The 27,814-nt window shown below is 36.3% G+C and overlaps 3 protein-coding genes across 3 annotated transcripts; 1 reads left to right on the top strand and 2 right to left on the bottom strand.

Annotated features, from left to right (window-relative positions):
• Positions 1–2,394: 2,394 nt before the first annotated feature.
• Positions 2,395–7,156, bottom strand: LOC306869713 (diamine acetyltransferase 1-like). Its single transcript, XM_079416592.1, has 6 exons — positions 6,916–7,156; positions 6,433–6,484; positions 6,278–6,361; positions 4,139–4,240; positions 4,014–4,054; positions 2,395–2,982 (listed from the first exon to the last, which is right to left on the bottom strand). Exons 1-6 carry the CDS (start codon positions 6,979–6,981, stop codon positions 2,812–2,814), a joined length of 516 nt encoding a protein of 171 aa, XP_079272718.1. The 5' UTR covers positions 6,982–7,156; the 3' UTR covers positions 2,395–2,811.
• A 3,057-nt stretch (positions 7,157–10,213) lies between these two features.
• Positions 10,214–14,262, bottom strand: LOC306870349 (peroxiredoxin-4-like). The gene is made up of 7 exons (XM_079417573.1): positions 13,951–14,262; positions 13,441–13,558; positions 13,120–13,236; positions 12,878–13,000; positions 11,592–11,722; positions 10,735–10,769; positions 10,214–10,342 (listed from the first exon to the last, which is right to left on the bottom strand). Exons 1-7 carry the CDS (start codon positions 14,156–14,158, stop codon positions 10,292–10,294), a joined length of 783 nt encoding a protein of 260 aa, XP_079273699.1. The 5' UTR covers positions 14,159–14,262; the 3' UTR covers positions 10,214–10,291.
• Positions 14,263–14,724: 462 nt separating this feature from the next.
• LOC306869367 (serrate RNA effector molecule homolog) lies at positions 14,725–26,617 on the top strand. The gene is made up of 20 exons (XM_079416117.1): positions 14,725–14,994; positions 15,279–15,433; positions 16,164–16,306; positions 18,345–18,491; positions 18,578–18,766; positions 20,067–20,236; positions 20,401–20,579; positions 20,666–20,779; positions 20,919–21,099; positions 21,181–21,344; positions 21,432–21,493; positions 22,151–22,229; positions 22,315–22,506; positions 22,610–22,780; positions 24,157–24,310; positions 24,855–25,048; positions 25,313–25,469; positions 25,557–25,652; positions 26,065–26,167; positions 26,290–26,617. The coding sequence occupies exons 2-20, from the start codon at positions 15,314–15,316 to the stop codon at positions 26,363–26,365; spliced, it is 2,691 nt and encodes an 896-aa protein (XP_079272243.1). The 5' UTR covers positions 14,725–14,994; positions 15,279–15,313; the 3' UTR covers positions 26,366–26,617.
• Positions 26,618–27,814: the final 1,197 nt, after the last annotated feature.

The following is a 27,814-nucleotide window of genomic DNA, read 5'->3' as shown; positions in this document are numbered from 1 at the left end:
CTCTGGGTTACAGCTCGCCCTTAGGGTGTCATAATATCAGGCCAAGACAGGAACAACATATTTCACAGTTTGCTCAAAAGCCTGTTGCCAAACAAAACTGCTAGCTTGTACTTGCGAATGCAGTCATCTGTGTGATTGAGTTCTGTTAGTTTTGATGTTTTCATGCTTTTCTCATTAAGGTTGATGACAGATGGTTAGTTCTGCAGTGTAATCTAGAAAACATCACAGATTTTTACCTCTAACTTCATTTTTAGTTGCATGTGATTTTATAATTGGCAACTATAAGCTAGATTTCAAATGAACTGTGTCTCCTCAGAAATGTGAAACAGCAACTATTGAGAAACATAATGGAGATTGATGCCACTATTATATATTGATATACAGAGGCAGTAATATCACGCATCATTGCTGTGTGTGCAGTTATAGACATTTCAAAGGCAGAGTAACGCTTACGTATATTATTCACCTTGCATTAAAAAGCTATGATAAGTCTAAGATATTGAATAGTATTTTATGCACCATGTAAATAGAGAATAGATGTGAAATTGCCTACGCATTATTGTTTAAAGTGCCAAGTCTAGTGGATGTGTGTGATGTTTACTCCAAGAGGAGTCAAGCTAGATCTGTCTTTGTAATGCAATATTTTATGCAGTGCAAGCTTAAAGCACAAAGCTTGGCAAATGCTTCTTGATCTGTTTTTAACCCCATAAAGCTTACTGTATAAAATGTGATGTTCAAATTTCTAAGGCCTCTAAATGATTAATTTTATGTAAGTACACTGTAAAAAAAAAAAAAAAAGTTGAGCAAACTTAAAAGTTTAAGGCAACCAGCTTCAGCAGATTTTTGAGTTTTTTCAACTTATTTTTTTAAGATATTTTTGAGTTCTCTCAACTTTTTGTTGTATAAACTTAAAACAACAAGTTGCCAAGTTAAGCTGGTTGCCTTCAACTTTTTAAGTTTGACCAATTTTTATTTTTTATTTATTTACAGGGCTGTAAAAAATCAAACGTTGAAAGAACTTAAACGTTTAAGGCAACCAGCTTCAGCAGATTTTTGAGTTTTCTCCACTTGTTGTTTTAAGTTGATAAAACTTAAAAGTTGAGAAAACTCAAAAATCTGCTGAAGCTGGTTGCCTGAAACTTTTAAGTTTGCTCAACTTTCATGTGTGTTTTTGCTATGAAATCTTTACTGAATGAAATCTTGATAATGTTAGTAATATATCAAAAGGAACATTTACTGAACTGCAGCAACTTAGATTTGCTTGATTATCCAGATTCTAGACGTCAGTCTTTAGAGAAATCATGCAACATCAGGCTTTTGAGGAATGTTTGATTATTCATCTCTCAATCATCACTGGATTGCATGCTGATGACGTTTTGATTAAAATTAAGCTTTGAAATATCATCGTACTAAGACATATTAGAGTTATAGAGCGATTTTATGTAATGAAAAAAGAATTGAGCTGTTTTGTAGGCCTCTGAAAAAAATAGTGTTTTCACTATAACAGCCTGATGAATCAAATATGATATAAAACACATATGCAAGTTTTTTAAATATATTTTAAATGAATTATATTTTTTTCAGACTACTATTTTATGTCAGGCTTCACAGGGTTAAGAAACAACAAACTACTTTCTCTGAACATGTACAGCAGCGTGTATCTCAAGCATCTCTAGTGTTTATCCGGTTCCAGTTTCAGTCCATGAGCCGGACTGTGTTTGTGAATGGGATATAATCAGCACTGACTCATTCACATCCGCTCTCAGTCAGAATTCTTGTCTGAGAGACTTATAGGAGGTTTCCTCTGACGACATGGATATTGAGTCGTTTCCAGCACCCTCGACCCACCAAAAGCACTTATGCGTTTTTCTTATATATGCAAAATAAGGTATTGACCTATTGAAAAAGTTGTAATAAACATCTAAATGTGTGGATGTCTCACAGGTCACCGGGCAGGAAGGCATTGTTATTTTCACAGCTTTGTGTTTCCTTTAGTTCAGACAAACGTACAACTGAGACATTTAAGAAAGAAAACCTGCATCACCGATGACTGTCTGAAATGTAGCCAATCACAGACATATCTGTTGATTTCTTGAACGCAATGGCGAGAGGTGTTTACACTAGAATCCACTCACCTCACAAGAGTTCAATGCTGAGTTCTGTTTGCTCACGAATCCGTCCATTAACAAAACAAGGCTAGACACCATGTAAATAAGAGACTAATTGTGCAGTTTAGAGCTTCACTGATTATAAAGGAACTTCATGAGATTGCGATGAGCTAAGATGAGTGACAGCTTTTTAGTGATTATACAGCTTTCTAGGCTATAATCCATTCAGAATGTGAATACATTTGTTAGTTACTTATTATGGAAAGTAATGAATTAAGTTACTTTTGCATTACATTTAAACATTTTATTTGAATATTTTCAGTATAATTTAAGATTACAAAGAAGTAAATATGACACATCTATATAAACATCAGTACATTGCATGATAAGCAGAAAGTCTCTGATGCATGAATTATTAAACTACAAAGGAAAAGATGATGTATCTTTTTACTTCAAAACTAAATTTTTTAAGGAAATTACACATCTGAAGATAGCAGTGGACTATCAACTCTCACCATTTTAAACTTGTCATAAAAACACAATGATATATAAAGGGGGCAGTTGAATTATGGGTAAGAATGAAAGGTTTTGGATGTAACATCACACCCTGAGGGATTCAAAATGACTTTTGAAGATCTGTCCACTTCAGTGGACACCAGCACCAGAGGGTCAATCACAGATTGAATGATTTACTGCAGTGGGTTCACTCCTCATCGGTCATCTTGAGCAGGTTCTGCTTGTCGATCTTGAAGAGCCTCCATCCTTCCTCCAGCGAGAGATCAGACGCTCCGCGCCGCTTGTAGAAGTCGATGGAGGGTTTGTTCCACTCCGCCACGATGAAGTGCATGCTGCTGCACCGAGTCCTGACCGCCGTCTGCAGAAAACCAGTCAATGATTGGAGAAAACTGAAGATATACTGCCATGAAGAAGATTAGAGGTGCTGTATAATGCTGGATCATTAACCTGGGACTAATTATTAACTAGCACGGTAGACTTTGAGCTTTGGTACCCTAACCTCGGGAAAAAGAAGTACACTTCTTAGCATAAAAAAACGTTGATGTAGAAACAATTTTAACTCAGAAATTGCAAAGAAACAGCAAGTAACATGTTAAATTAAGGAGAAAGACTGAAATAGTGTTTTCTTGTCAAATGTACTCAACAAATCATACATTTTTCTACAACTTTGAAAAAAATTCTTGATGTATATACTTAACAATACAAATGTAATATTTTTGGACACTTAATTGCATGCTATTTGTAATTACATTCAAATGTATTTTAGTTATATTTAGATTACATTAAATGCAAACTTAAGGGTTTTTGACCCACTTAAGTAGGGCTTAAGTACATATTTAGATTTACGGTTAAATAAAACATACTTTAATGTGATTTCTATTGAAGATGGTATGACATTTTTTTAAATATATTTCGCATAGTAGTGATGATGTTGAAATTTCATAAATATAAAATACATTAAGTTGTTAGTACATTAATAAATGTTATATTGAATAACACACTACAGTTAAAATGATAATAAAGTACTTTACATGTGCTTTAGTTTAGTTATATTTAGTTTAGTATGCTAATCGACACATTAAAACAAAGCATGGAATTTTTTTTAAGTGTACTTTAAAGTAAAACAAAGTGTACTTAAGTGTAACACATGAAAGTGTCTCTCTTCAAGTAGGTAGGCTTTTATTTTATTAATATTATAGTATCTGTAAGTAGTTTTTTAAATACTTTAAGATATGAAGTACACTACAAGTGCACAATCAATACAATTAAGCACGTTTCTCTTTCACAAGGGTAATGATGTGATCTGAGCAACATTAGGAACAGTTTCCTCATGAGCCAGATGGATGTTATTGATCTTTTTGATGTTGCATGAAGAAAGATTAAACGTACCTGACTCAGTTTCTTCAGGATTTCAGACCCAATTCCAAAACCTAATTTTAATAGAAGGAAAAGTGTGACGGTGTCTCATAAATCTGACAATTTGATAACACAAATATATAAGGTCACATTCATACCCCGAAACTCCTTCATGACGTAGAAGTCCTCCAAGTAGAGCAGTTTCCCAATCCAGGGGTCATAGGTGAAATAATACATGGCAAAGCCAACGATCACATGACCTGCAAACACACTTCAGTCACTCGATTGTTTCCAGCAAGTCAAAGGCATTTTTAGCAACTACAAAATCGCTGTTGTTTTTGCAATTTGCTTTGCTGAAATTAATTTCACGTTGGATTACTGGCATCACAACCCTCGCATACACCCCAGTCACGTCATTCCAGGAGTCACATTTTCAATTAATCCATCATTTCACTTTTATTATGTTAATTTGAACATTTATCCCACACTGCAAAAGTATTTTCTTACTTAGCAATCTTGTCTTGTTTTCCACTACAAATATCCAACCAAGATACAATTACTTGAGAACGTATATTACATAAAAATTATTACAATATATAATTACAGATAAAATAATTTGATTTTTCTGACTCTGCTGGCAGCCCCTTGTTTTATGCAAACACTCTTAATTGTGATGCATTTTTCTTAATATCTGTCATTTGGGTTCTCCAGTAATCATATCTTGATTTAAGAATGTTTAAATATTTGTACTGGAAAACAAGACAAAAATACTAAGTAAGAAAATCATTTTTGTAGTGCAGCAGAGTAGGGTTGGGAATCAGAACATACTAGAAAGACTTTTGCTGGAATGTGTTGCCGTTGTCATGGCAATTAGAACTGTTTTCCAAACAAAGTCCATTTGTTTGTCCTCAAAATTCCAAAAGATTGATTCATGTAACGGTTCGTTCCCTGCGATTCCCATCCCTAGCTGTATGGCAGACAGCTGTTAGTGTGGGGTAAGGCTGGGGTCGTCCCAGATGTTGTGGCCTTACCTCTGGTTTATTGTATATGTTACGCTATTATAAGCGATCTTTCAGTTACCTCCCCGCCCATCCATGTACACGCCACGGGCAATGTACACGGCGAAGCAAGAGACTGTAGCCTGAAGACAATAAATTACAGAGGGGGATTGGATGAGCGTTCTTGGCAAATGTCAAGCAACTCAAATTCTCTGTGTTGAACGTTCAGATTCACAAAAAAAGACACTTCAGATTCCAGTGTTCATGTTACAGTGTTACTTCAATAAATGGTTCACCCAAACATGAATATCTGGCATTGTTTACCCACTCTAATGGCAAATTTCCCAAAATTTGAATTTCCAAATAGTGACATCTTCTCTAAAGTTTCAAAAAGGAACTATATGAACTAAATATGCAGTATAATCTAACTTTTTTGAAGTCATACAGCAGTAAATAGACCCAAATTTAAGTTGTTGCACTGCAAAAAAATTTTTTCTAACTCAATAAAATGATTTTCTAAGTGACTAAATAAGAAAAATGTCTGCTAATGAGGTCAGAAATATCAATTAGTTGTTCCTCTAGGTTTAATTTAGGTATGACTGAATGTTTCTGATCCCATTGGCATATATTATTGAATTATTTTATTTATCATTTTTATTGACTGATATTTGACAATTTTTCAAAAAAAGATGCATTGACTTTCTAGGTCTTTTTTATTACCTTTATTATTGTTTACTTACAATTTGCACATGCTATTATTTTATATTTATATTATTTTACTGTTATTATTATTATTTGAATTATGTATTCATGTTATACTTTTATATTTACATGATTTCATATGAATTACGTTATTTACAATTTAGAATACTATCATTGTTTTATTTTATTTATGCAATTTTTATTTATTTATAATATTTATATTACTTTTATTGCTATTATTATATTTAATAATTTTCTTATGTTATTTATAATTTTTATTACTTTTAGTGTCGATTAGCAAAAATGTCAGAAAACAAGCTTCAAGTAAAAGTATCTTGATTTAAGAAGAAAAAAAATCATACATGTATGCCTAAATTGATCAAATGTATACATTTGTAAAACTATTTATTAAATCTCATTTTTGGGTGAACTAGTAGTAATGAACTACATGCACTTCATGTTTACAGATCGTGTAAAATGCACGCTGCAATGCAAAGTGTTTCCAAACACAGTTCTGCATCATTATGCACAAACTGACACGGAAGCAAAAGCAGAAGAGCACTAAATCACAGAGCTGCAGAACCGCTTTAGTCTTACCGTCGGCGCTCTGGTGCTGTTTGGGCACCTCAGCCACCATACAGTGATAGAACGGATGATCTCCGAACCCGTCCTCCAGCAGATCTGCAGGAGCAAAAGAGCCATTAGAAGCTACAAACTGTGAAAACGTCATTAATGTGCATAAATGTGCTTACCTTTCTCAGTAAGAATAACTTGATCTTCCATTTCCTCAAATTTTGCCAGTTCCTATGAAACACACATATTCAGGTTTGAAAATGATAAAACTGGGATTACTAACTAGTACTGCAACTCTTCAGATCTCATCACAACATTAAATAATAATAATAATTTAAACAATTCACTCAGAAATGGTAAATTTCACAATAATAAAGAAAAGGCAAGTAACACATTGAATTAAACATGGCATTTTGAAGAAAGACTGAAATTTTCTTGTAAAACATAATCAAACAATCTTTATTTACTTTATTAATTTGAAAAATATTTTTTATAGAGCAGCTACACAGCTTTAAACTGTCTGAATGAAGTCATAATGTAAATATTATAAATAACAGTATTAATTAAATACATCATAATAAATGATAAATAACAATGAAATAATATAAATATAAAATTATCATTTTTAGCTGCCTTAAATAGCATCAAACTGAATTTCATACCTTTATGAGTCGCAGTATGTCAGACACGTCCTTGGGCTCGGCTTTCCGTAATATAAAACTGGCCATTTTCTTCTTTTGCTCTTTTTTCCTTTGCTGACTAGTCCTCTGTATGTGAAACGTAGTAAGATTTGTTTCTTCATCCGCTACTCAGAGGTTCACCCTCAGCTACAGGCTGGAGATCAGCTTTCTCCTGCTTGGAAAGGCATCCGGTGGCTGGTGTGATGAAGCATCCGCTGGGCTCTAAGCTGCGCCGGTTCCTCCTTTTATTGATGCTCAGGAGGGGCAGAAACCTTCAGGCCACGCCCAGAAAACCTGCTGTGCATCAGGTCCTTCCTGTTTGTTCGCTCAGAGCAGCATGGGTTAATGTTTATCATTCTGGAAGATCATCACTGTTTATGTACCTTCACACTGCAGATCATGTCCTGTATACATAAGGATCCTGATCTACCAAATAAAGCAGACCTTTGAATGTGCTTATGCAATCTAACAAATTGTGGGCAATGCAATTACAATTGCATAAACAGATTTAATATTTGACAATTATATTATTCTATAATGCATAGAGGCCTATATGCATAACAAAGCAGACTGGCTATTGGCTGATATGCCGATATATACATAATACACTTTAATGACAGAAAGATACAAATGTGCACTAAAATAAACATAAATTTTACATTTACTCAAAATTCACAAAAACTGGAAACAGAAATTCAGCAATAAATAACCGATACATCAAACATCATTCAATTACATATCATAAAAATAATAAATAAATTAAATAATTAATAATATAAATAGCAATATAAGTAATAATTTAAATATAGAAAAATTAAATTACTAATGAAATAAAAATAAATAAAATAAAATAATAATTATTAATAATAATAATAATAATAATAGTAGTATAGATAAATTCTGAATATTAGTATTAAAAGTAATAGTAGGAGGGCCAAAACCTAGAAAGTCAATGCATATTTGTATTTTTTAAACAAGCGAATCTAATGAAAATTAAAAATAAAATCACAAAATAGTAAAATATCAGTCAAGAGAAATAAAAAAATAAATAAAACACAAATATTAAATATTATAAATAATACCAATAAAGTAACAATATATACAATATAAATATTACAAATAAATAATAATAAATGATAAATAATATTAATATAAACTAATAAATAAAATATAAAATGAATAAATCAAATAATAAAAAATAAATAATACTAATATATATGAACAGTATAAATAAATGATAAATAATAGCAATAAAAGCCAAAACCAAGAAAGTCAATGGATCACTTTCCCAAAAATACTGAAACAAAGGTTTAAAAATCATCATGCATCATGAATATGAATACATCTCTGATGATTGAGGGAAACCTGTCTGTGATTTTATACAATAAACTTCCATGAATCCGGGCAAACATGCATGAGGAAGGTTGACTATGGACTGTTTTTCCATGAGTTTGCCGGAGTTGTATTTTGCCATGACGTGCTCTTGTGTATCGTCAACAGAACTCGACTTACAGTAGGTTTGATGAAAACTACAGTAACAGCAAAAATGTAGGACAAAAGTCTAAATAAAGCACAGCATCCAGATATTTTTCTCTGAAATTTTCATTAGTGGCATCAGCTGCCATGGTATCACAGTTCATCTGTTTTTTCTTATATGCTTCAAACAAAAACATCTTAAAAATAACAATTAAACGGGTGCGGATGATGGAAAACTACACATGCACAGGCAACTGTATGACATATTAACGTATTAGCCAATATTACAACAGAACATCCTGCCCTGAGTGACTTTAAATGCTGAGCAAACCTTTCCAATACTAAAGAAATAGTCCCTTTGTTCTGGCTATTTTGAGATTAATAATAGAACATTATAATCTATATTCATTTTCAGTAGTGCTGCAAAAACAAAAGACAAACTCATCAGTTTGTTTACATCTAGTCTCAACTGGCCTTGTCCTAGACTGCAAAAGGATCTGAAATACCATTTAAACACTTTGAGAACACTTTTTTCTACATTGTAATAAGATTTGAAGTATTACTGAAGGTTCCTGTACCTCATGATCGATTCATTTTCCACTGTGATTACTGGAGCGAGGATTTTAGCATATTAAATATGCAATTTAAAAGATTTTATGAAGAAAAATACAATTCCTACTCAATGAAAATAGAGAAATGTATGTTCATTACAGAAACATCTAAAACTTTGATTTTGTTCATTTGAATCATTTCCAGATGTTATGACTGTGGAAACCTTGACATTACATAATTATATGTTGGAGTACATTTATAAAAAGTTAATTTGAAGCATTAGTACAGTTCAACTCAAGAGTTCATAATACTGTAACGGAATCAATAGCTGCATAGTCTGCATAGCTTTATTGTCTGGCAGTTCATACGTTTGCACTTTGGCCTTAACATCTGTCTGGGACGGGGTCAAGAAACAGCCTTATCTAGTCTTTAGCAGCGTGACACTGTTATTGCAGCTGCGCATGTTTGGGGTAATACAGGCCTTTCCATATAAACAGTCCTGTGTTTCCTGTTCAGAGTCATTTCACGCTTGTAATTTAGTCTCAGTTTCAATGTACTGCAAGGACAGCAGCTGCAAAGCATCACACTGTTGATTTCTTTTTAGAAATGTTTTGTTGGGCTTGTGCTATAAGAGCTGATTCTGCATCGGCCTCTAGTGTCAGACTAATCGCTTCATATTTGCATGTTTGTAGATTCAGGATTCTCACAACTATGAGCAATGAATTTCATTTTTTAAAGTTTTTTTTTTTTCATTTTCAAAATGTTTTCAATATTTTTAGTTGACAATTTTGCCTTGTTTTCCAGGACAAATATCTAAACATTCTTAAATAAAGATAACACGAAAAGCAAAATATTCTTTAAAAAAATATATAATAATATTTACATTTACACATTTTAGCAGACACTTTTATCCAAAGCGACTTACATTGCATTCAAGTTACAGTTTTTACATTTTATCAGCTCTTTTAAAAAGAGCTCTTTTTAAAGCTATGCTTAAAAAAATAAAAAATAAAAATTATATATATATAAAATAAACCAAGTAATTTTGCTTGTAAATGTATCTCGATTTTAAATATTCAGATATTTGTTCTGGAAAACAAGTCAAAAATACTGAGGAAGAAATAAATTTTTGCAGTGCAGCTTTATAAGTTCAGCTTTCTACTGCTTTTAACATTTCATTAACTTCTATTGCACGTTCTTTTACAAACACACACAAACAATCAGACACACACTGCAGGGACGAAACAGGACTACATGTTTATCAAAACTCTCGTTTTATTCTGCGCTTCAGAAACAGCCATCAGAACAAACGTGTAGTGAAACATTACGCTCAGTTGAGTTTATCAAAGTACTTGAGTTTGCCTGAAGGGTCTGGGATAATCTGTGTAGAAACAGGAGAAATACAGAGATACTGTAACCTGTGATCATACACACACACACACACACACACAGACACACACACACAGACAGACACACACACACAGACAGACAGAGACACAGACAGACACACACAGACAGACACACAGAGACACACGCACGCACACACACACACACACACACACACACACAGACAGACACACAGACACAGAGACACAGAGACACACAGAGACACAGAGACACACAGACACAGACACACACACAGACACACACACAGACACACACACAGACACACACACAGACACACACACAGACACACACACAGACACACACACAGACACACACACACACAGACACACACACAGACACACACACAGACACACACACAGATCTTACCGTATCACTGCCAGGCTTCCATCCAGCTGGACACACTGACATCAGAGAGACAGAGACAGTCAGTGACACCAAACCCAAACCCTAACATTCATATCATGCACGCTCATAAACTTAAATATGTGTAATATAAGCTATTAATATTACAATGTTCTGGTGGGTAATGCATAATACAGTTAGAGATTGACCGATATTGGCTGACATATTCAAACACTTCATTCCACATTTCAAGAATATATATTTTTTATATATTATATTTATATATATTTTTAAATTTTAGTATTACTTACAGACTGTAGTATTTATTAATATTTTGAACTAGCTTTTATTTTTATATTTTCAGTTTTCATGTTAATTTAAAATATTAGTAATTTTATCATGTGCTTTTGTCCTTTATGTTTATATATATATATATATATATATATATATATATATATATATATATATATATATAGCTTTAATTTATTTTTATTTCAGTTTTAGCTTAACTTTACTTCAGTTAGTTGCCAAAGCAACATTTCTAATTTCCCTTTGAAGTTTTTCATCTAATATTTGTATTGTTTTTTTTATTGTATTTTTTATTTCCACTTTTTTCTGCTACCACAATCTATTTTTAATAGCTCTAGTTAACAATAAAAACTCTGTTCTGAATGTGAAGTGATACAAAACCCTCTATCTTTTTTTTTTTTTTTTTTTAAATATTAAAATAGATTAAACATAAAATGTCATAAATCATTGTGTTAAAATTGGGAGCCCTAGAAAACACTTATCTATTATTCAGATTATAACTTTGACAAAATTCTGAAAAAAAAGTCAAAAGTGTGTCATCGGTGTAAGATGTGAAAGGATTACTGCCGTACCTTCTCCGTGTTTGTCGGTGTACTGGAAGGCCTGCACCAGCCTGAGGGTCTCGTCAACAGAGCGTCCCACCGGCAGGTCATTCATGGTGATCTGTCTGAGGACACCTTTATCATCGATGATGAAGAGACCTCTAAAAGACAGCAGAGGATAAACCATTACCACATAACTCAGTGATCCATGTAATCAATGGTCGAATTGTAAAAAATAAAATTAGGGGGGATGGTGTGGTTACTTTATTTTTCGGTTTTGTCGGGGGAAATCTAATAATGATTATAGAATTAGTCTAATTTTTAAAAAGGTTTTTATTTAATGAAACATTAGCCTTATTAAATTAGTTTTTTTTTTCCCTTCTGGGTCCTGAAATGGAGGACTTTTGGTCAATATTGATAATTAAACAATATTTTGCTGAATGTGTTTTTGTGCTGGTTTAGGTCTGTCATGGATAAATCAATAGGACAATAAAACCGCCAGTAGGTGGCAGCAAGTCCCTGTTTTAAAAAATGTTTTATTGAATCATTCAAATCAAACAATTCGTTCAAAACCGCTGATTCGATTAGAAAACAAAACAAGTGAGTCAATCTGAATGGACCATTGAATCACTGGCTCACTCGATTCGTTCAAAAATGTGTTGCTATGCACTGTGGTAGAAAATTAATAGCACATTATTTTGTGCTTGTGCACATGTACTGAGGTTCAGAAAAGTGCATTGCTTGTGCAGTGAATATAAGAACATAAAAACTCATGCATGGGTATTTTTCCTTTCAGTGCTTGAATTATAAGGGCATTTTAATAGGCACAATCCCTTACAGTCACACATACAGCACAATAACATCATGTGTCAGGTGACTGTCTTTTTAAATTCCAATCAAGGAAAAATCATACCTTTTCTGTTGTCTTCTTTTTAAAGAAGCAGCGCTCAAACCATTTTGAGTGAAAAATGACAAAAACTTGTGTGCATCTTGTTCCAGCGAGTCCTAATTGGCCAATCGTCGCTATTTAGTTTGTGAAGTATTGCAAGTAGAGAATTTTAACATGTTATTTACACATTATTAGTCTAAAGGGGATGGTGGTTTTACTGAGGGGATGCTTTTTTGTCATTTTTTTCAACCCGTAACTCGCGCCCTATATAATATTGTAACATTGAAAAGCTTTAAAATCAGGGTTCTGATGTTTCACTGAATGCCTATTTTGTTTTTGATCACTGGAAATAGATTTTCAAACATACATCTATTTATAATATTAAGGTCCAACAGGGTCAAAAAATGAAAAGGCCTGGTTTCTGTACCGGAGCGTGTGTCCCTGATCCTCAAGAAAGACGCCGTAGTCTTTGGATATCTGATGAGTGAGGTCAGAAAGAAGAGGGATTTTCATTGGTCCGAGACCTCCTTGTTTCCTGGGTGTGTTGATCCTGATAAAAAAAGAAACCAGCGGTGAGTCCATTCACAGTCCTCACTTATATAAGATATCACATTTAATCATCTCAAAGTCCATGTTTAAGTGTGTGCAGAGGAAGCAGCTTGTCCTCACCAGGCCAGGTGAGTGAACTGAGAGTCCACCGAGCAGGCGACCACCTCTGCGTTGATGGCCTGAAACTCATGCACACGATCACTGAAGGCGATGATCTCAGTAGGACACACAAACGTGCTGTGGATCAACACAACCAGTCAAACCTTCAGAATAATTAACCGTTTCTACTGTTTTTGTAAGAAGTCTCTTCCGAGGCTGCATTTATTTGATCAAAAACACAGTAAAAACAGTAACATTGTGAAATATAATTACAATCTGTTTTCTAAAGCTAAAAACTGTTTTCTCGAGTAACTAAAGCTAATGTAGTCAAAGCGTGCTCACAAGTCCAGAGGGTAGAAGAAGAAAACCAGGTATTTTCCTTTGTAATCGGACAGTTTCAGCTCCTTAAACTCGCCATTGATCACAGCTGTTCCTTCCCAGTGTGGTGCTGGTTTTGAGACTGAAAAGAAAGAAACATAACACAGCATTTATTATTCGAAAGAATCATATCCCAACCTCCATATTTTAGTGCATATATGATCTACTGTCTCTTTAAGAGATTCAATAGCATGCTGAAAAAAAAAAATCATGACGTGTCCTTAAAAGCAGTTGACTTTTTATACACAACATAGACAAATAACTTAAAATGACCTGATTTGCACAAATAAACAGCACATATTAATATCGCAAACACTAATGTGAATTATTTTTTTCTGATAATGCATCAGATGAACTGTCATGCTGACTAAATATTGCTGACAATCCTTCTGGAACAGTTTATGCAATATTCATCATCTCAAAAATAACTTTTAATGAATGCAGTGAGCATGCATCTGATTGCTGGAAACGCACTTTTGGCTTTGCTCAGGTGTAAGGAGTGATCAGAGACGGGGACGCGGAAAGCCTCTCCGGGATAAACGTGTCCTCCGGCGTAATTATAGCACTCCTGCTCCTTCTTCCAGTCTGCACCGTCACACACAACCGACTCGGTGACTAAAAGAAGTGTGCAAACCACGCCGAGCCATTCTCTGGGCGTTTTAATGCAGCGACTGACATCCATTGCTGAGTCTCGCAGGAAGCACGTCTCTCTTAGTTTGATTATTATTCCTTCTTCTCCTGCCGCGCACAGACTTCATCGATCTGTATGATGATCGGATCGACTGCAGCTGCATTCTACTGAACGGGTCTGACGGCGATGTATATGATGGAGAGATCTGGGGTTTCGGCTTCATTTTGGCGTCATTTATTTATTTTCCTCATTTGAAATTCATCAGTCACGCACCATTGAATAATTCGTTATTTAATTTTTTTTTTCACATTTCTTACTTACTTTACTTACTTTTAGTCATTTAGCAGACGCTTTTATCCAAAGCGACTTACAAATAAGAAAAAGTAACTAAAACTAAAAGTTAACACCCATTTAAAAAAAAATTTGACAAATGCATACAACAACATTTCAATAGTAAACATATAAAGGAAAAAAATTAATTTCTTGATCAACAATGTAATAATATGTGTTGTTACTGTGCATATAGTACATAATCTTTCATTTCAAGAAATAAAATAAAATAAATATTTCGATCATCCGGGTCACACAGTGGCGCAGAAGTTCTGTATATGATCGTCACTTCCGCCGCTGTTGGTCAGGGTGGGCGCGTGCTGGCAGGAGTTCACCGGATTAAAGCTTATTTTAAACCTAGTAATTGGTTAGTATTGGCCATAAGGTTATTATTTTATGGTTTACCACCAATTTGTAACATCTACTGAAAGTTATACGCCATAATAATCCAATATTGTCTGAGCGCGTGGCTCTTCGTATCGGTTAGCGACTTTTCCTTCATAACTCGACGGAGCCCGTATAAACACACGCCTTGTGTTCTTCATCGCTTTATGAATGTGAGTTGCATTACACGTCCTTTTGAGATCGAGAATGCTTTATTGTTTACATTAGACTGGTTAATTTTATAGGTTTATCAGGAGATACACACAGCATCTCGATGGCCTCTTCTATTGTCTTCGATGTACTGCGTATTAATTATAGTGTCATTCAATTTCTTTTCACGAGCTATTAACAAAAATACGAGTCTAGTCGATGTTACCGGCGGTTTGTGCAAATCGGGATAACGTTACAGTCTGCAATAAATAATAAACACATTTATCTGCACTCTCTTGTTTCACAGCAGAGCTTCTCTGATACTCGTCCTTATTAAACACCATGGCCGACAGCGACGATGAGTACGACCGCAGACGAAGAGACAAGTTCCGCAGGGAGAGGAGCGACTACGACCGGTCCCGGGAGAGAGAGGACCGCCGCAGGGATGACTGGAACGACCGGTGAGAAGTAATCTGCTGAAGGAACCACATTCAAGTATTATGCTGCAGATAGTGGGATGATAAATCTGAGAAATGGAGCAGAGGTTTCTTGTGAGATTTTTCAAGAGCAAGGCCTTAAACATTGGGGGACAAAAAAAGTAGTTTTTTTACATTAAACATTTGCATATTTTGAATATGCACACATTCACTCTTAAATGCATGCCTAATATGCTGAAAACATCACATTTGATTATGAATGACATCCAAAATAAGTTGATTAGTTTACATTACTAGCTTTGTTTCCATCCACCTATTTTTATGCAAATTTTGGAATATAATCTAAAAAAAACACAAGATGTGCAAAAGTGTAAAAAAGTTGTGTATAGATGACAATGCTGTATTATGCATGTCTGTCCAGTAGCTGGCGATGTCACACAGTAAAGAATACTACACACAAATTCTAAAGCTTGAATATGTAACACAGTTTTCACAAATGTTCATTTAGTGGTTTTCAGGCCCCCAAAACACACAGTTTTACATTTTTAGTCGAAAAAGGTGTAAACACTCCTTAAGAAGAATGCATAAACTATGATGGAAACACATTTACTGAATAAATTGCAGCAATTTTTAATTTTATTAATGATACTTTGGCCAAATCTGATTGTTATCTTCCTTAATGTTTATAGCTGAGGTCAAGAGACTTGTATGTTTGCATATTTTTATATATATTTCTTGTGGTTGTCGTTTACTGGCGGCCCTCGGCTAGAGAGTGGGACAGAGGCCGCGAGCGACGCAGCCGAGGGGAGTATCGTGACTACGAGAGGGGCAGACGAGAGAGGTTTTCCCCTCCACGTCATGACATGAGCCCTCAGCAGAAGCGTATGAGGAGAGACTGGTAAGAGCGACTGTTTTTAGGGGAAGCGATCACTTTTAAACTTGTTTTGAAACCTAGCCAGGCTGGCTTGCTGTCTGCAGCCTACATAGGCAGTATCCTAATTAAAATGTGACTTCACAAGCGACCAAAGTAAAATGAATTGCTACATTTATTTGATTATATTTTAAAAGATCAATGAAATGGTTAATGTTATGCCTTCAATTGATTACCACAGTTTTTCTTTTTTCTTAATTCATTGAAAAATTTAAAGCAGATATGAGAGAATTTCTGAAAAAAATAAAGGGGCCTTATTATTGCAAATATTTTAAGTTATATTTATGGGTTTTTGTGCCTTTTATTTTGAGAGGACAGTGGAGGGATGACAGGAAAGTATTGGGGTTGAGAGGGGAGCGGGATCAGCAAAGGACCTCGAGGCGGGAATCGAACTCGGGTCGCTGTGAGCGCAGTTGCACTATATGTCAACTAGGGATGTCAACGATCAAGTAATTGTTGATAAGCGACGGTCGATTAAGCATTTTCATTTTGGGGTGCGTGCGGCTCATGCGCAAAACACGTGCAAACGTCTGTGAGTGACGGTGAAGGGGCTGGGTCTTACACAAAAACTTACTAATGTACAAACTATGCTTTTAATGCGATCCCAACTTTAAAAGTACATTAAAACAGGATACAATACAAAGTTATTTTGTATTGAAATGTCGTAATAAGTTATGTTCAATTATAATTGTTGCATATCGGGCACTTTGCTTTGACAGGGCTGCGCGCAGGACAGATACTATAAGCTATTCATTCATACTCGTTAATTCGTTCCTTCGACATATTAATTTGTGGCCACTGTCCAGGTTTCATTAATTTGTTCCCTGGAAAACCCATGAATTTAAATGCAGGAGCAATTTAAGTCATAGTAACGAATTCTTAATTCATGGCCACGATATCTTTCATTTCCCTCACATGTTTACCACAGTAAGAGATGTTTAAAACAATAAACCTGCGAATCTAGAGGGTGAGACGGTGAGGATTTGGGAAAAGAAACGATAAATAATATTAAATTCGTGACCATCTGGCAAAACTATGGTTTTAGTCTAAAACATTAGACTAAAAACCCCTTTCATTCGGGTGAGGAAGCTGGCGTTTTGAGCAGGGCTGAACGATTTTGGTAAACATGTGGATTGCACTTTTTAAAACGGTCTGTTAACTTTAGACAGATTTTAAATAAGAATTTATTTATCATGTTTTCAACATGAGCTCCGTGAAATGTTTTATGATTGGGTGTTAATATTCTGTTCAGTAATTGGTTAAAGCCGGCGTGGCTGCCGCTGCTGCTTACAAAAAGAAAATATTTTTATTTTCGGCAACGCCTAAAAATGCGGAAAGCATGATTTTGGGTGCACGAGCGCCGCCAGCGGTTTGCCGCTTTCCACATGTCTCCCATTGAAAATGAAAGACACTCACGACTGCCGCGTCCCATGTGAAAGGGTCTTAATATTAATATATTGCGCTTTCTCTCACCGTACTTTGATATCATTCACCGATCGATCTTCAAGTCGAACACACCTCTTTACTCTCGCGTGTCACCAACATATTGCAAATATAAAAAAAATATATATATTTTGTGAATTCAATCAGACACATTTTTTGGATTGTTTTAAACCTTGGAGAACAGAATCCCCAAAAAATGAAAATGGCAAACATGAAAAATGAAACAGAATTTGGGAAAATAAAAAGGGATTTCATAGGGCCCTAAAAAGCCTTTCTGAATTTAATAAATTTAGACCGGTTTTATTAATTACACATGCTTTTTTGGTGTCGAATTTAATTTGACCATTAAAAGGGAATCCAGAAAAATTTATGAAAATGAGAGAACTGAAGTTAGGGGAAAATAAAATGGTTTACTGTAAACATGAAAATACAAAGCATGCACAAATAGTGAGGAGTGTGTCTTTGATGCCTTAAAATACTTCCTATGTAGGCAGCTCACTAGGTTTTGAAATGAAGCCAAAGAGATCAACTGCTATATAAAACTCTTCTACATTCTTCTCAGGGATGACCATGGAGGTGACCCTTACCATGGTGGCTATGACTTGGGTTATGGAGGTGGTGGAGGACCCAGCTACACCCCTCCTCAGCCGTGGGGTCACCCTGACATGCACCTGATGCAGCCTCATCATGGAATCCCCATCCAGGCCAGGTGAGTCGGAAGCAAACGAGCAGCTCTACAGTTCACCGTTCCCTTGTATTTAACCTGTTAACACCACCTCTCCGGTCTTCCTCCAGGCTGGGAAACATCCATGATATGGATCTTGGTCCTCCCCCTCCTGTGATGAAGACCTTTAAGGAGTTCCTGCTGTCCCTGGATGACTCTGTGGATGAGACGGAGTCGGTCAAACGCTACAATGAGTACAAGATCGATTTTAGGCGTCAGCAAATGCAGGACTTCTTCCTAGCCCATAAAGATGAAGAGTGGTACGATAACAGTTACTGTTTTTGCTTTAGTGTTTTGTTTTGGTAGTGTTTGTGCATTAAGCTAGTGATCGAGGAAAAGCAAGTCCCACATCTAAGCACAGAAGTGGCCAAATTCTGCACTTATCAGCCTCTGAACATGCAACTGTATTCTGTTAATTATTCATTTGGCCTGGAGTTAAGATGAATAATGTGGATTTGGCTGCACAATTTTATCTTGTACCTATGAATATGCCTATCCTTTAATGAGTAGTTTACTACAGTCAGTTTTGAGGGTGAAGTTAAATGTGAAGTAGCCTTTTAAAGTTGTAGTTCATCCAAAATTGGAAATTTTTATTTTCTTTTTTGCATGAACTATTCCTTTAAATCTGGAGTGCTTTATTTGCTCCTGATAGCATTATTTCTAAATGATGTCTACTGTCTCATCAGCTTGTCTCCACAGGGACTGAATTGGTCTCATTGACTTGTTTCCTGTGTTTTTAACATTAATTTCATTTCAGGTTTTTGCATACTGTTTATTGGTTTACAAATTAACACAAATCCTTCTTCCCTCCATCACCACAAGGTATTGGAAGATGAGAAAATCTCTTGGACCCGTCGCAGGAGTCGCTGTTAGTTAGTCAGGGTTTGCACTGCGCACAATGCAGCTGCCATTAGAATCCAAGTACCAGGGCTTTTAGCTAGACAGTCGAACACTCAAAATCCAAACCTACCGTCGTCGCGTTCACGGAAAGTTTTTTTTTTTTTTTTTTTTTTTTTCTGTAGTGTGTGATGCCTTTCTTCCCCTTTTTCTTTTTCATTTTTGATATTTGGATCAATCAAACCCCCCAAAAACGCAGAAATGGTGTGTATGTACACACTCCTCTGAGAAGACCGCTCTCAGTGTAAATGTGTTGTAATGCGGGGAGTACATCAGGTAAATTTAGTGCACACAATGGAAAATGTTTCACTCAACTGCTTTTACTCTGGTTTCTTGATAATGCATCAGTTTCTATTGTTGTTTTACTACTTATTTTTTGTTTCTACTTCTTTGGTGGTGAGTCTACCTTACTGTATTATACACACTTAAACACAAGTTTTGTTTATAGCATGTGAAAGTGGGTCAATTATGTGGGATAATGGAATTGCTGGTTTACATTAGATTTTATCAAAGCACTTTTAGATATGTAGAAGGCAGGATACAACTAGCAGGTCTTTGGTGACTAATTTGTGAGGTTGACCTCAAAAATTGTTGCTGACATGCTGTTTTTTCTTTCCCAAACACCCCATTTGTCCCTCTTTCTCCTTTCTGTCTACCTGTCAGGTTTCGTTCGAAGTACCACCCGGATGAGGCTGGGAGGCGTAAAGCAGAAGGCCACAGTGCTCTACAGAACAGATTGAATGTCTACATGTTCCTGATGGACAATAACTGGTTTGAACCTGTCTCTTTGGACATAGAGCATGCTCCACAAATCACCAAGATTTTAGATGCAGGTAAAGAGAAATGCTTTTTATTTGCTAGTTTTAAATGTCTAAGAAATGTAATGTCATTTGTTCAACCTTATGTCATTCCAAACTGTCCATTGGAAATGAAGAACTATGGCGGACAGTTATACGTGCCCTTTTCTCAAAGCATGTGCTTCGTTTGTCTCTGTTAGCCGTAATAAAGATGGAAGGAGGAATGGAGAATGACCTGCGCATCCTGGAACAGCCCACCGAGGAAGAGGAGGAGCGAGAAAGACTGTCATCTGGTGGACCTGGTTCTGAAGCTCCCAAACGGGACGAGCCCAGGCCCGCGGATGTTGAGCGCAAACCCTCGACTGAAAAGGACAAGATGGTAAGTGAATGTTGCATAACGGAGGAATATATCATGCAGTATTGGGAGGATCTTTGTAACAATGATGGATAATATTGTGTCTATAGGGTGAGGGGGATGAGGGCACTGAGAAGGATGCAGCCGCTTCTGCAGGAGGAAGTGAAGGAGAGGAGAAGACTGAGAAAGAAGCACCTGCTGAACCAATCCCAGAACCCAAGAAGGTAAGTTAGGCAAGTTCCTGACGCCTTGGAAAATAGATGTACGGTCTGTTGGGTCAAACTGTTTTGTAACATTTCACTAATAGATGTTAGTACATCTACTTGCATTAATTGCAATCTGCTGTTTTGACATTCTCTTTAGCTAAGCAAGAAGAGAAAGAGGAAGCACAGTGGAGACAGTGAAGATGAAGCCAGTGCATCTGACAGCGAATCTGATTCTGACTCGGACTCAAACTCTCACTGCTCGGAGAAACCATCAGAAAGAGAGAGAGAACCAGACGAGGGAGAGGATAAGGAGGAAGAGGAAGAAGAGGAGGGGGAAGGTCAGTGTCAAGGCTTCTGACAATGAATCATCTGTGTCAAAGTTTCATGGTTGTGACATCTGTGTTTCTGGTCTTTTAAAGCTGCTGATGTGAAGGAGCGAACGGAGGAGCAGAAGGAAAGGGAGAAGGAAAAGGAGAAGAAACCAAAGGACGATCAGCCTCCACGACCTCGACCTCTTCACAGGACATGCTCTCTCTTCATGAGGAGCATCGCTCCAACCATATCTAAAGCGGAGATCGTTGCTGTAAGTGTGCACGCAAAGCAATGCAGATTTTTGTTATTACTTTTTATGAAGTGTTATCTAAATGCTGCAATTTTGTTTTTGTGCTAGCTGTGTCGACGTTATCCAGGATTTATGCGTGTTTGTTTGTCAGAACCGCAGCCAGAGCGCAGGTACGTTGAAGTTAGATTCACTTCAGTTTCAACACTTTAAAGCGGGTGGTATAGCTGAAATTCCTATTTGTAGCTTATTGAGAATATTTGAGGCAGACATGTTCACAAGTCTCTGAGGTCCAAGTCAAGTCTCAAGTCTTTATTCTATTTATTAGCAACAGTTCTTTCAGCTAGTTATTGAGGCTAAATCCGTTTTGAAATACTGATTTCACGATATGATTTTCTCAACAAAACTTTAACAAAATTTAAGACACATTAGAAATGAAAAGGTGTCCATTTATTAATTGTCAGATAATGCTGCACATTTAAATGTTTAAATGTCAAACAACAAAACAAAATTTTAAAACAAACCCCAATTAATCAAATTAATTACATAAATGAAATAAATCTCATAAACTAAGGCTTTGTCTGTGCTCTTTTTCAATTTAAAGTTAGGGGCAACCACTGTATTTTAAACGCAACACAATCCAAATGGAAAGAGTCTGCATACATCCAGCATGAGCAGTTTAAATCTAAATTGCATTGTATAATTTCAAAATTTAATGTTAATGTTATCTGTATTTGCACCAATATAAAATGTTTCACTAAATAATTTCTATATATTAAGAGACACTGGGGACTCTTTAAAAAGCTACATTTTCCATTTCTGTGAGTCAGGTTTTTCAGGCGTTGTTGGGTGACCTTCGACAGAGGTGTGAACATTAAAGAGATCTGCTGGAACCTGCAGAACATCCGGGTGAGTTCTAGAATCACTGGCTTGAGGAACCACCATGTGTAGCAAACATCTCCCTCAATGTCTTCTCCTGTTCCTCTCTGAGCAGCTGCGGGACTGTGAGCTGGCTCCTGGGGTCAATCGAGATCTGGCACGTCGTGTGCGGAACGTAAACGGAATGACTCAGCACAAGCAGGTTCTGCGTAATGACATCAAGCTGGCTGCTAAACTGATCCATGCACTGGATGACAGGGAGAGGCTGTGGAGCCACAAACCCAGAGAAGAGACACACACTCTGGAGGTATTATCACTGCCCAGCCTCAGACTGATACAATTTTAAATGGTTTTGACTCAGATTTGATCTATTATTGATTTGTTTTTCTGATTTTTCTTATTTCCTGTAGCTCCCTGCTCAGAACCCCATTTTGAAGAACATCACTGATTACCTGATTGAGGAAGTGAGTGCAGAGGAGGAAGAGCTTCTGGGAAGTGCAGGAGGAGCCGACTCTGAGGAGGGATCCAAAGAGGGAAACCCCACTGAGATAACTGTGGAGAGAGATGAAAAACTTGTCAAGGTCAGAAAAATTGGCATTATCATTTGACCCCAAAATCAGGAGATGTAATGCACTACACCGCCCTACAACATATGTGGAATGAAATCCACATATTAATTTTGGGGTGCTGAATCCAACAATATTACAGTTTTCTTTGAGCACGTCTCACGCTTACAAAATAATACATTTTGTAGCGTTTTTGTTTTCGACAACAAAAGTTGAAGGTTGGTAAGGTCAAGTCTTAGGGCGCTTTCACACTAGCACTTTTGGTGCGCACCCAGGTTCGATTGACGTCAGAGTTCGGTTCGTTTGGATGATGTGAACCCTGTCTTCCGACCTCGGGTGCACACCCGTACCCGAGTCTGCTTAAAAAGGGTGTCTGGGGTTCTTTTCAACTCCGGTACGGTTCGCTGCTGATATGAACGCAATCGTACCAAATCACGGAAGTGAACTGCTATTAATGACGCATTATTTGTTAAAAATGTGTCTTTCCTGACGAGCGTGACTGACTCGCTGCAAGCAGAAAGCTGTATATCTCATTTCTGTACGCCTTCAGCGTTCTTTAGAATATTTGCAGAACATTCGTAAGACAGACTTAAATGCTTTATGCACTGAAGCTTTGTAAACAAAACGAACGGTTCAAAAACGTAAATGTATAAAAGTGCAGAAAGCAATCTTATTAATTTTGCTGCCTTCTCCCGCGCCATCGTTACGAAGCAATGGGGTAAACAGCTGCTGGCTTGATGACGCAAACGAACCGTGGGTTGGACCCAAATAAAATATGAACGCAGTCCAGCAGGGGGAGGGGGGAGCAATCGAACTCTGGTTAGGACCAGGCTAGTGAACCAAGTGTGAAAGCACCCTCATATTATCCCTTAAAGACATGATTCTGAAGACATTCCTAATCCTAAATTCCACTTTTGCAGATTGTAATGTAAATTATACATTATAAATTTTGAGTGCTTTTGATATTAAGTGCATTACAGCTGATACACACGATTTGAAAAATCTTAATTCTTATTTTGTGGGGTGGGCAGGGGGACTGGACATGATTTATTTATTGATTTCAGATTCATCATATTGGGTAATATTAGGCCTTTTTTGCAAATGTGTTTTTTTTCGTTGACATTTATTTTGTGACTATTAAATATGCCCAGTGCACATTACTATAATGTAAAGAATCTCATTCTCAGTGTCATCATTTTGGGAGTTATTGTAACTGTCATTACAATGCAACACGGTTTAAAAAGAAAAAAAATATACGCTGATTCAGAAACTGATGTTCTGTGTCCTTAGTGCTCTCAGGGAAATTGTTTGAGATCAAGAAGTGTAAATGAGAATTTCAGTCTTTAGTTTGGCGTTTAGTTCAGGAGTGTAATGTGTTTGTCTCCTCCCAGGTGTTGGATCGTCTTCTGTTCTATCTGCGTATCGTACACTCTATTGATTATTATAACACCTGTGAGTACCCGAGCGAGGACGAGATGCCTAACCGCTGCGGCATTATCCATGTGCGAGGGCCCATTCCCCCCAACCGCATTACTCTAAGAGAGGGTAAGCGCTGCCATTTCTGCTAGCAACTGTCTGTGCTTCATTTCTTGAAGTGTGATTTAATTTATTGTTCTAATTCTTTTTTGTATCTCAGTTGAATGTAGTTGATTTATATAAGAAAGTAGGGCTGGGCTATATGGCAAAAAATAAAATTCCAGAATGTTTGACCGATTCATTTTATGCTTGAAAATGTAACTATAGCATGATTCAAGTAACTTTTCTTTATTAACTCTCTAGTTAAAGAAAATTCTATTCCAAATGCAGCACACTTGTTGTCAACATGATGTAAATTTTAAACGAATCACTTGTTCAATATCTTAGGTGGTTGACATGCTAAAGAATGTAAATGTTGTGTCTCTGTCAGAATATTTCTGTTTGTTTGAGTGATCTAACAGATCAACTTTGGCTCATCCGAGGGCCAAAATGTTAGGATGAGATTAAATATTAGTTTGCTGCAACAAACTGCAAAGGAATTACACTTCACCATTAAATAATCCCATGTAACAGAGAAATGAGCTGATCTTTTTGACTTTTGATCCTCCTGTAGTGGCTGACTGGCAGAAGATATTTGAAGAGAAGCTGGGAACCTTGTTCAGTGTGAAGGAATCCCTGTCTGAAGATGAGGCAGCAAAGATGGGCCGCAAAGATCCAGAACAGGAAGTGGAAAAGTTTGTGCTGTCCAACACACAGGAACTGGGCAAAGACAAGTGGCTTTGTCCTCTAAGTGGCAAAAAGTTTAAGGTGTGTGACATAACATGCTCCTTTGTTCATCTGGTATCCTTCAGCCATGCAGGTCGGGTTAATAAAACAAATATTATTCGAGTGCAGTTTTCAAGAATACACTATTTCAGTCTTTTTGCTTCGAAAGTGTTACTTGACATTTCTTTTTAACTATTTGCTAAATTTACTTGCCATTTTTGAGTGAAAATTTTAGTTAAATTTAAACCGGTTATTCCCTGTATAGGGAGATTGACAAAATCAATAAAAACATGAATCTCTCTCTAGGGCCCAGAGTTTGTGAGGAAGCACATTCTAAACAAACATGGCGACAAGATTGAGGAAGTAAAGAAAGAGGTCATCTTTTTCAACAACTTCCTGATGGATGCAAAAAGACCGTCCATCCCAGAGATGAAACCTCCACCTCCTCCAGGCCCAGGACAGGGTAAAAAGCACACATCAATCTTATTGGTTTTATATTGAAAGGAAAAAATCACTCTCGAACACTTCTAATTTGTATTTCTCTCATTAGGAGTGCTTTCCCCGGGAGGTCTTCCATTCCCACCTCAGGGTCCTCAAGGTCTCATGGGTTTTGGCCAACCCAGACCTCCAGTGATGGGTTATGGAGGTGTGTGTTTGTTGAAGTGGTAGAGTCAGAGTGAAAATTTGTTAACAGGGGCTTGAAGCTTTGGCATTTTCAGGAAGTCACGATGTGATTGCAAAATCATTTTTAATGCATCTCAGTTTTTCAACAGTGCTGCAACCATAAAACATTGATATATCTAGCCTTTTCCTTTTAAAAATAAATAGTTTAAGCTTTGAAACTTGCTCAAGTTCTCTACAGCATTGGGTTCTCACGGTCATGCCAAATTTCAGGTATTTATATATTCTAGTTTTCAAGCCAAGTAAAGTCATTGAAAGGATTTTTTTATGTGCATTGAATTTATGCAATGATAAAAAATCTAATCATTGTGGTGCTTGGGTGAAACATTTTTGATGTGTTTTGAGGTATATTGAGGTGTTTCTTTGACACTTAACAGGTGGTCCTCCTTACCCACCCAACCAGTATGGTGGAGGCGGTAGAGGCAACTACGACAACTTCCGTGGACAAGGCGGTTACCCTGGAAAGCCTAGAAACAACCGGTGAGTCTGTCGTATTTCAGTTCTGTTTTAATTGTAGTTCGGGAACAGACGTGATATTGTTTTAGAAGCTCTTAGGATGATGATGGACAAAATCTAATAAAATGTTGCTATGTCTTTTCCAGAATGATGCGTGGGGATCCTCGCAATATCATTGAATACCGTGACTTAGACGCTCCAGATGATGTGGACTTCTTTTAGAGCTCCACTTTTATTCTCTCCATTTTAATTTTTTTTTTCTTTTTTACCATTCTCAGCTTTTTTTTTTTTTTGCATTCATTCCAGAAGCGGCCCCTTACTGTCTTCTCCTGTTCGCTCATATGTATTACAGTAGTGCTTCACCTGAAGTGAACGCATGTCCTTTGTTGAACGTCAATGCATAATCAGTGTTATAGATATTGAGCTTGTGCTTGTGGCCTTTTTTCTTCCAATAAAACTTTGATTTGGATCCTTTTTGTGTGCTGTATTGGTTCTTAAATATAATTAAATTAGATTTTGTTTTTTTCTTTTTTTTTTCCCCTTCACTAGGTGCGTGAGTTCCTGCGAGTGGAGTTCTGTGTAAATGGTTTCTTTCTGGTACACACATTAGTTTTGTGCATTATGAATGTTTCTCCAGTGTTTTATGGTTAAGACCAAGTTGAAGGACTGGATATAAGTGGTTGGTAAATAAATTAAACTAGTCTTATGTTTTGAGAGTGTTTATAGAATTGCCCTGTTGTACTTCCATTTTAAGGACTTGACCCTTGTGGCATCCATGGGGACACATTCATTCTTTGTTAATAGGCTTTCATTCTGTTGGCAAGGTTTCATTTTCTTAACTAATGCTGTTTAAAAAAATCTGTTAAAGTAGAAAATACTTTTACAGACTTTTGTCCTCTAAGGACCTTTGTGAAACCTTTTTAATTTGTTACACTAGGGTTAAGTTTTCTTTTACTTTTGGGAGTGAGGACAAACACTTTTCTGTAGTAATTGTCCATCATCCTACAAATGTGCTCAATAGAGTTAAACTTGTTTAACTTAGAATATTCCTTAAGCTTTGAATGAAATCATATATACTGTGTTTATATAGCTCCAAATGTTAGATGCAATAGGTTGACAGCCACTTATCAGTAAGTTTAAAAAGAGGTCTGATAATTAGTATTTATTAAAAAGCAAGATTCTGGATCATTCAGGGTAGACGGGATCAAGTTTAAGCCATGAATTACTCTCATTTCCCAAGTTCAGTATATTTTTACAAAGTGCAAGCTCAGCACAGCTGCAGTGGTTTGTTTACTCTGCTTAAGTCATATTAGCACATCAGTGCATAAGAAATATGATATTTCATGGAATCGGCACATTTTGGACACCATCCTGTTACACTGGTAATCTTTAGATAAATGATAGCTAGTAGTTTTACATGTTGACAAATCGCAATGAAGTGCAAAATTCAAAATACATGTCAAACACCTGTGTACATATACACACATGGTCAGAATTGTTGGTACCCTTGGTAAATCTGATCATTGAAGGTTGTGAAAATAGATCTGCGTTTTTAATCCTTTTGATCTTTTATTTATACCTTTCATTGGAGGATTAGAATTTAAAATGGGGGGGGGGGGGGTCACATTATGACAAATGTTTTTCTCTAATACACGTTGGCTACAAAATAAT

This window comes from Barbus barbus, assembly GCF_936440315.1.
Source record: "Barbus barbus genome assembly, chromosome: 5".
Taxonomy (NCBI): Eukaryota; Metazoa; Chordata; class Actinopteri; order Cypriniformes; family Cyprinidae; genus Barbus; species Barbus barbus.
This window is presented reverse-complemented; position numbering and strand designations above follow the sequence as displayed.

Bases quoted from the DNA above. Each gene is read 5' to 3' on its own strand.
- LOC306869713 (XM_079416592.1), bottom strand. From the start codon at position 6,981: ATGGCCAGTTTTATATTACGGAAAGCCGAGCCCAAGGACGTGTCTGAC. The intron at 4,241-6,277 runs GTAAGACTAAAG...GTGTGTTTGCAG, and splicing joins ACAGCACCAGAGCGCCGACG to GTCATGTGATCGTTGGCTTT. The intron at 4,055-4,138 runs GTATGAATGTGA...TATTAAAATTAG, and splicing joins CGTCATGAAGGAGTTTCGGG to GTTTTGGAATTGGGTCTGAA.
- LOC306870349 (XM_079417573.1), bottom strand. From the start codon at position 14,158: ATGGATGTCAGTCGCTGCATTAAAACGCCCAGAGAATGGCTCGGCGTG. The intron at 10,770-11,591 runs GTACGGCAGTAA...CTCTGATGTCAG, and splicing joins CACCGACAAACACGGAGAAG to TGTGTCCAGCTGGATGGAAG. The intron at 10,343-10,734 runs GTAAGATCTGTG...GTTTCTACACAG, and splicing joins GGAAGCCTGGCAGTGATACG to ATTATCCCAGACCCTTCAGG.
- LOC306869367 (XM_079416117.1), top strand. From the start codon at position 15,314: ATGGCCGACAGCGACGATGAGTACGACCGCAGACGAAGAGACAAGTTC. The intron at 21,100-21,180 runs GTCAGTGTCAAG...GGTCTTTTAAAG, and splicing joins GGAAGAAGAGGAGGGGGAAG to CTGCTGATGTGAAGGAGCGA. The intron at 22,507-22,609 runs GTATTATCACTG...TATTTCCTGTAG, and splicing joins AAGAGACACACACTCTGGAG to CTCCCTGCTCAGAACCCCAT.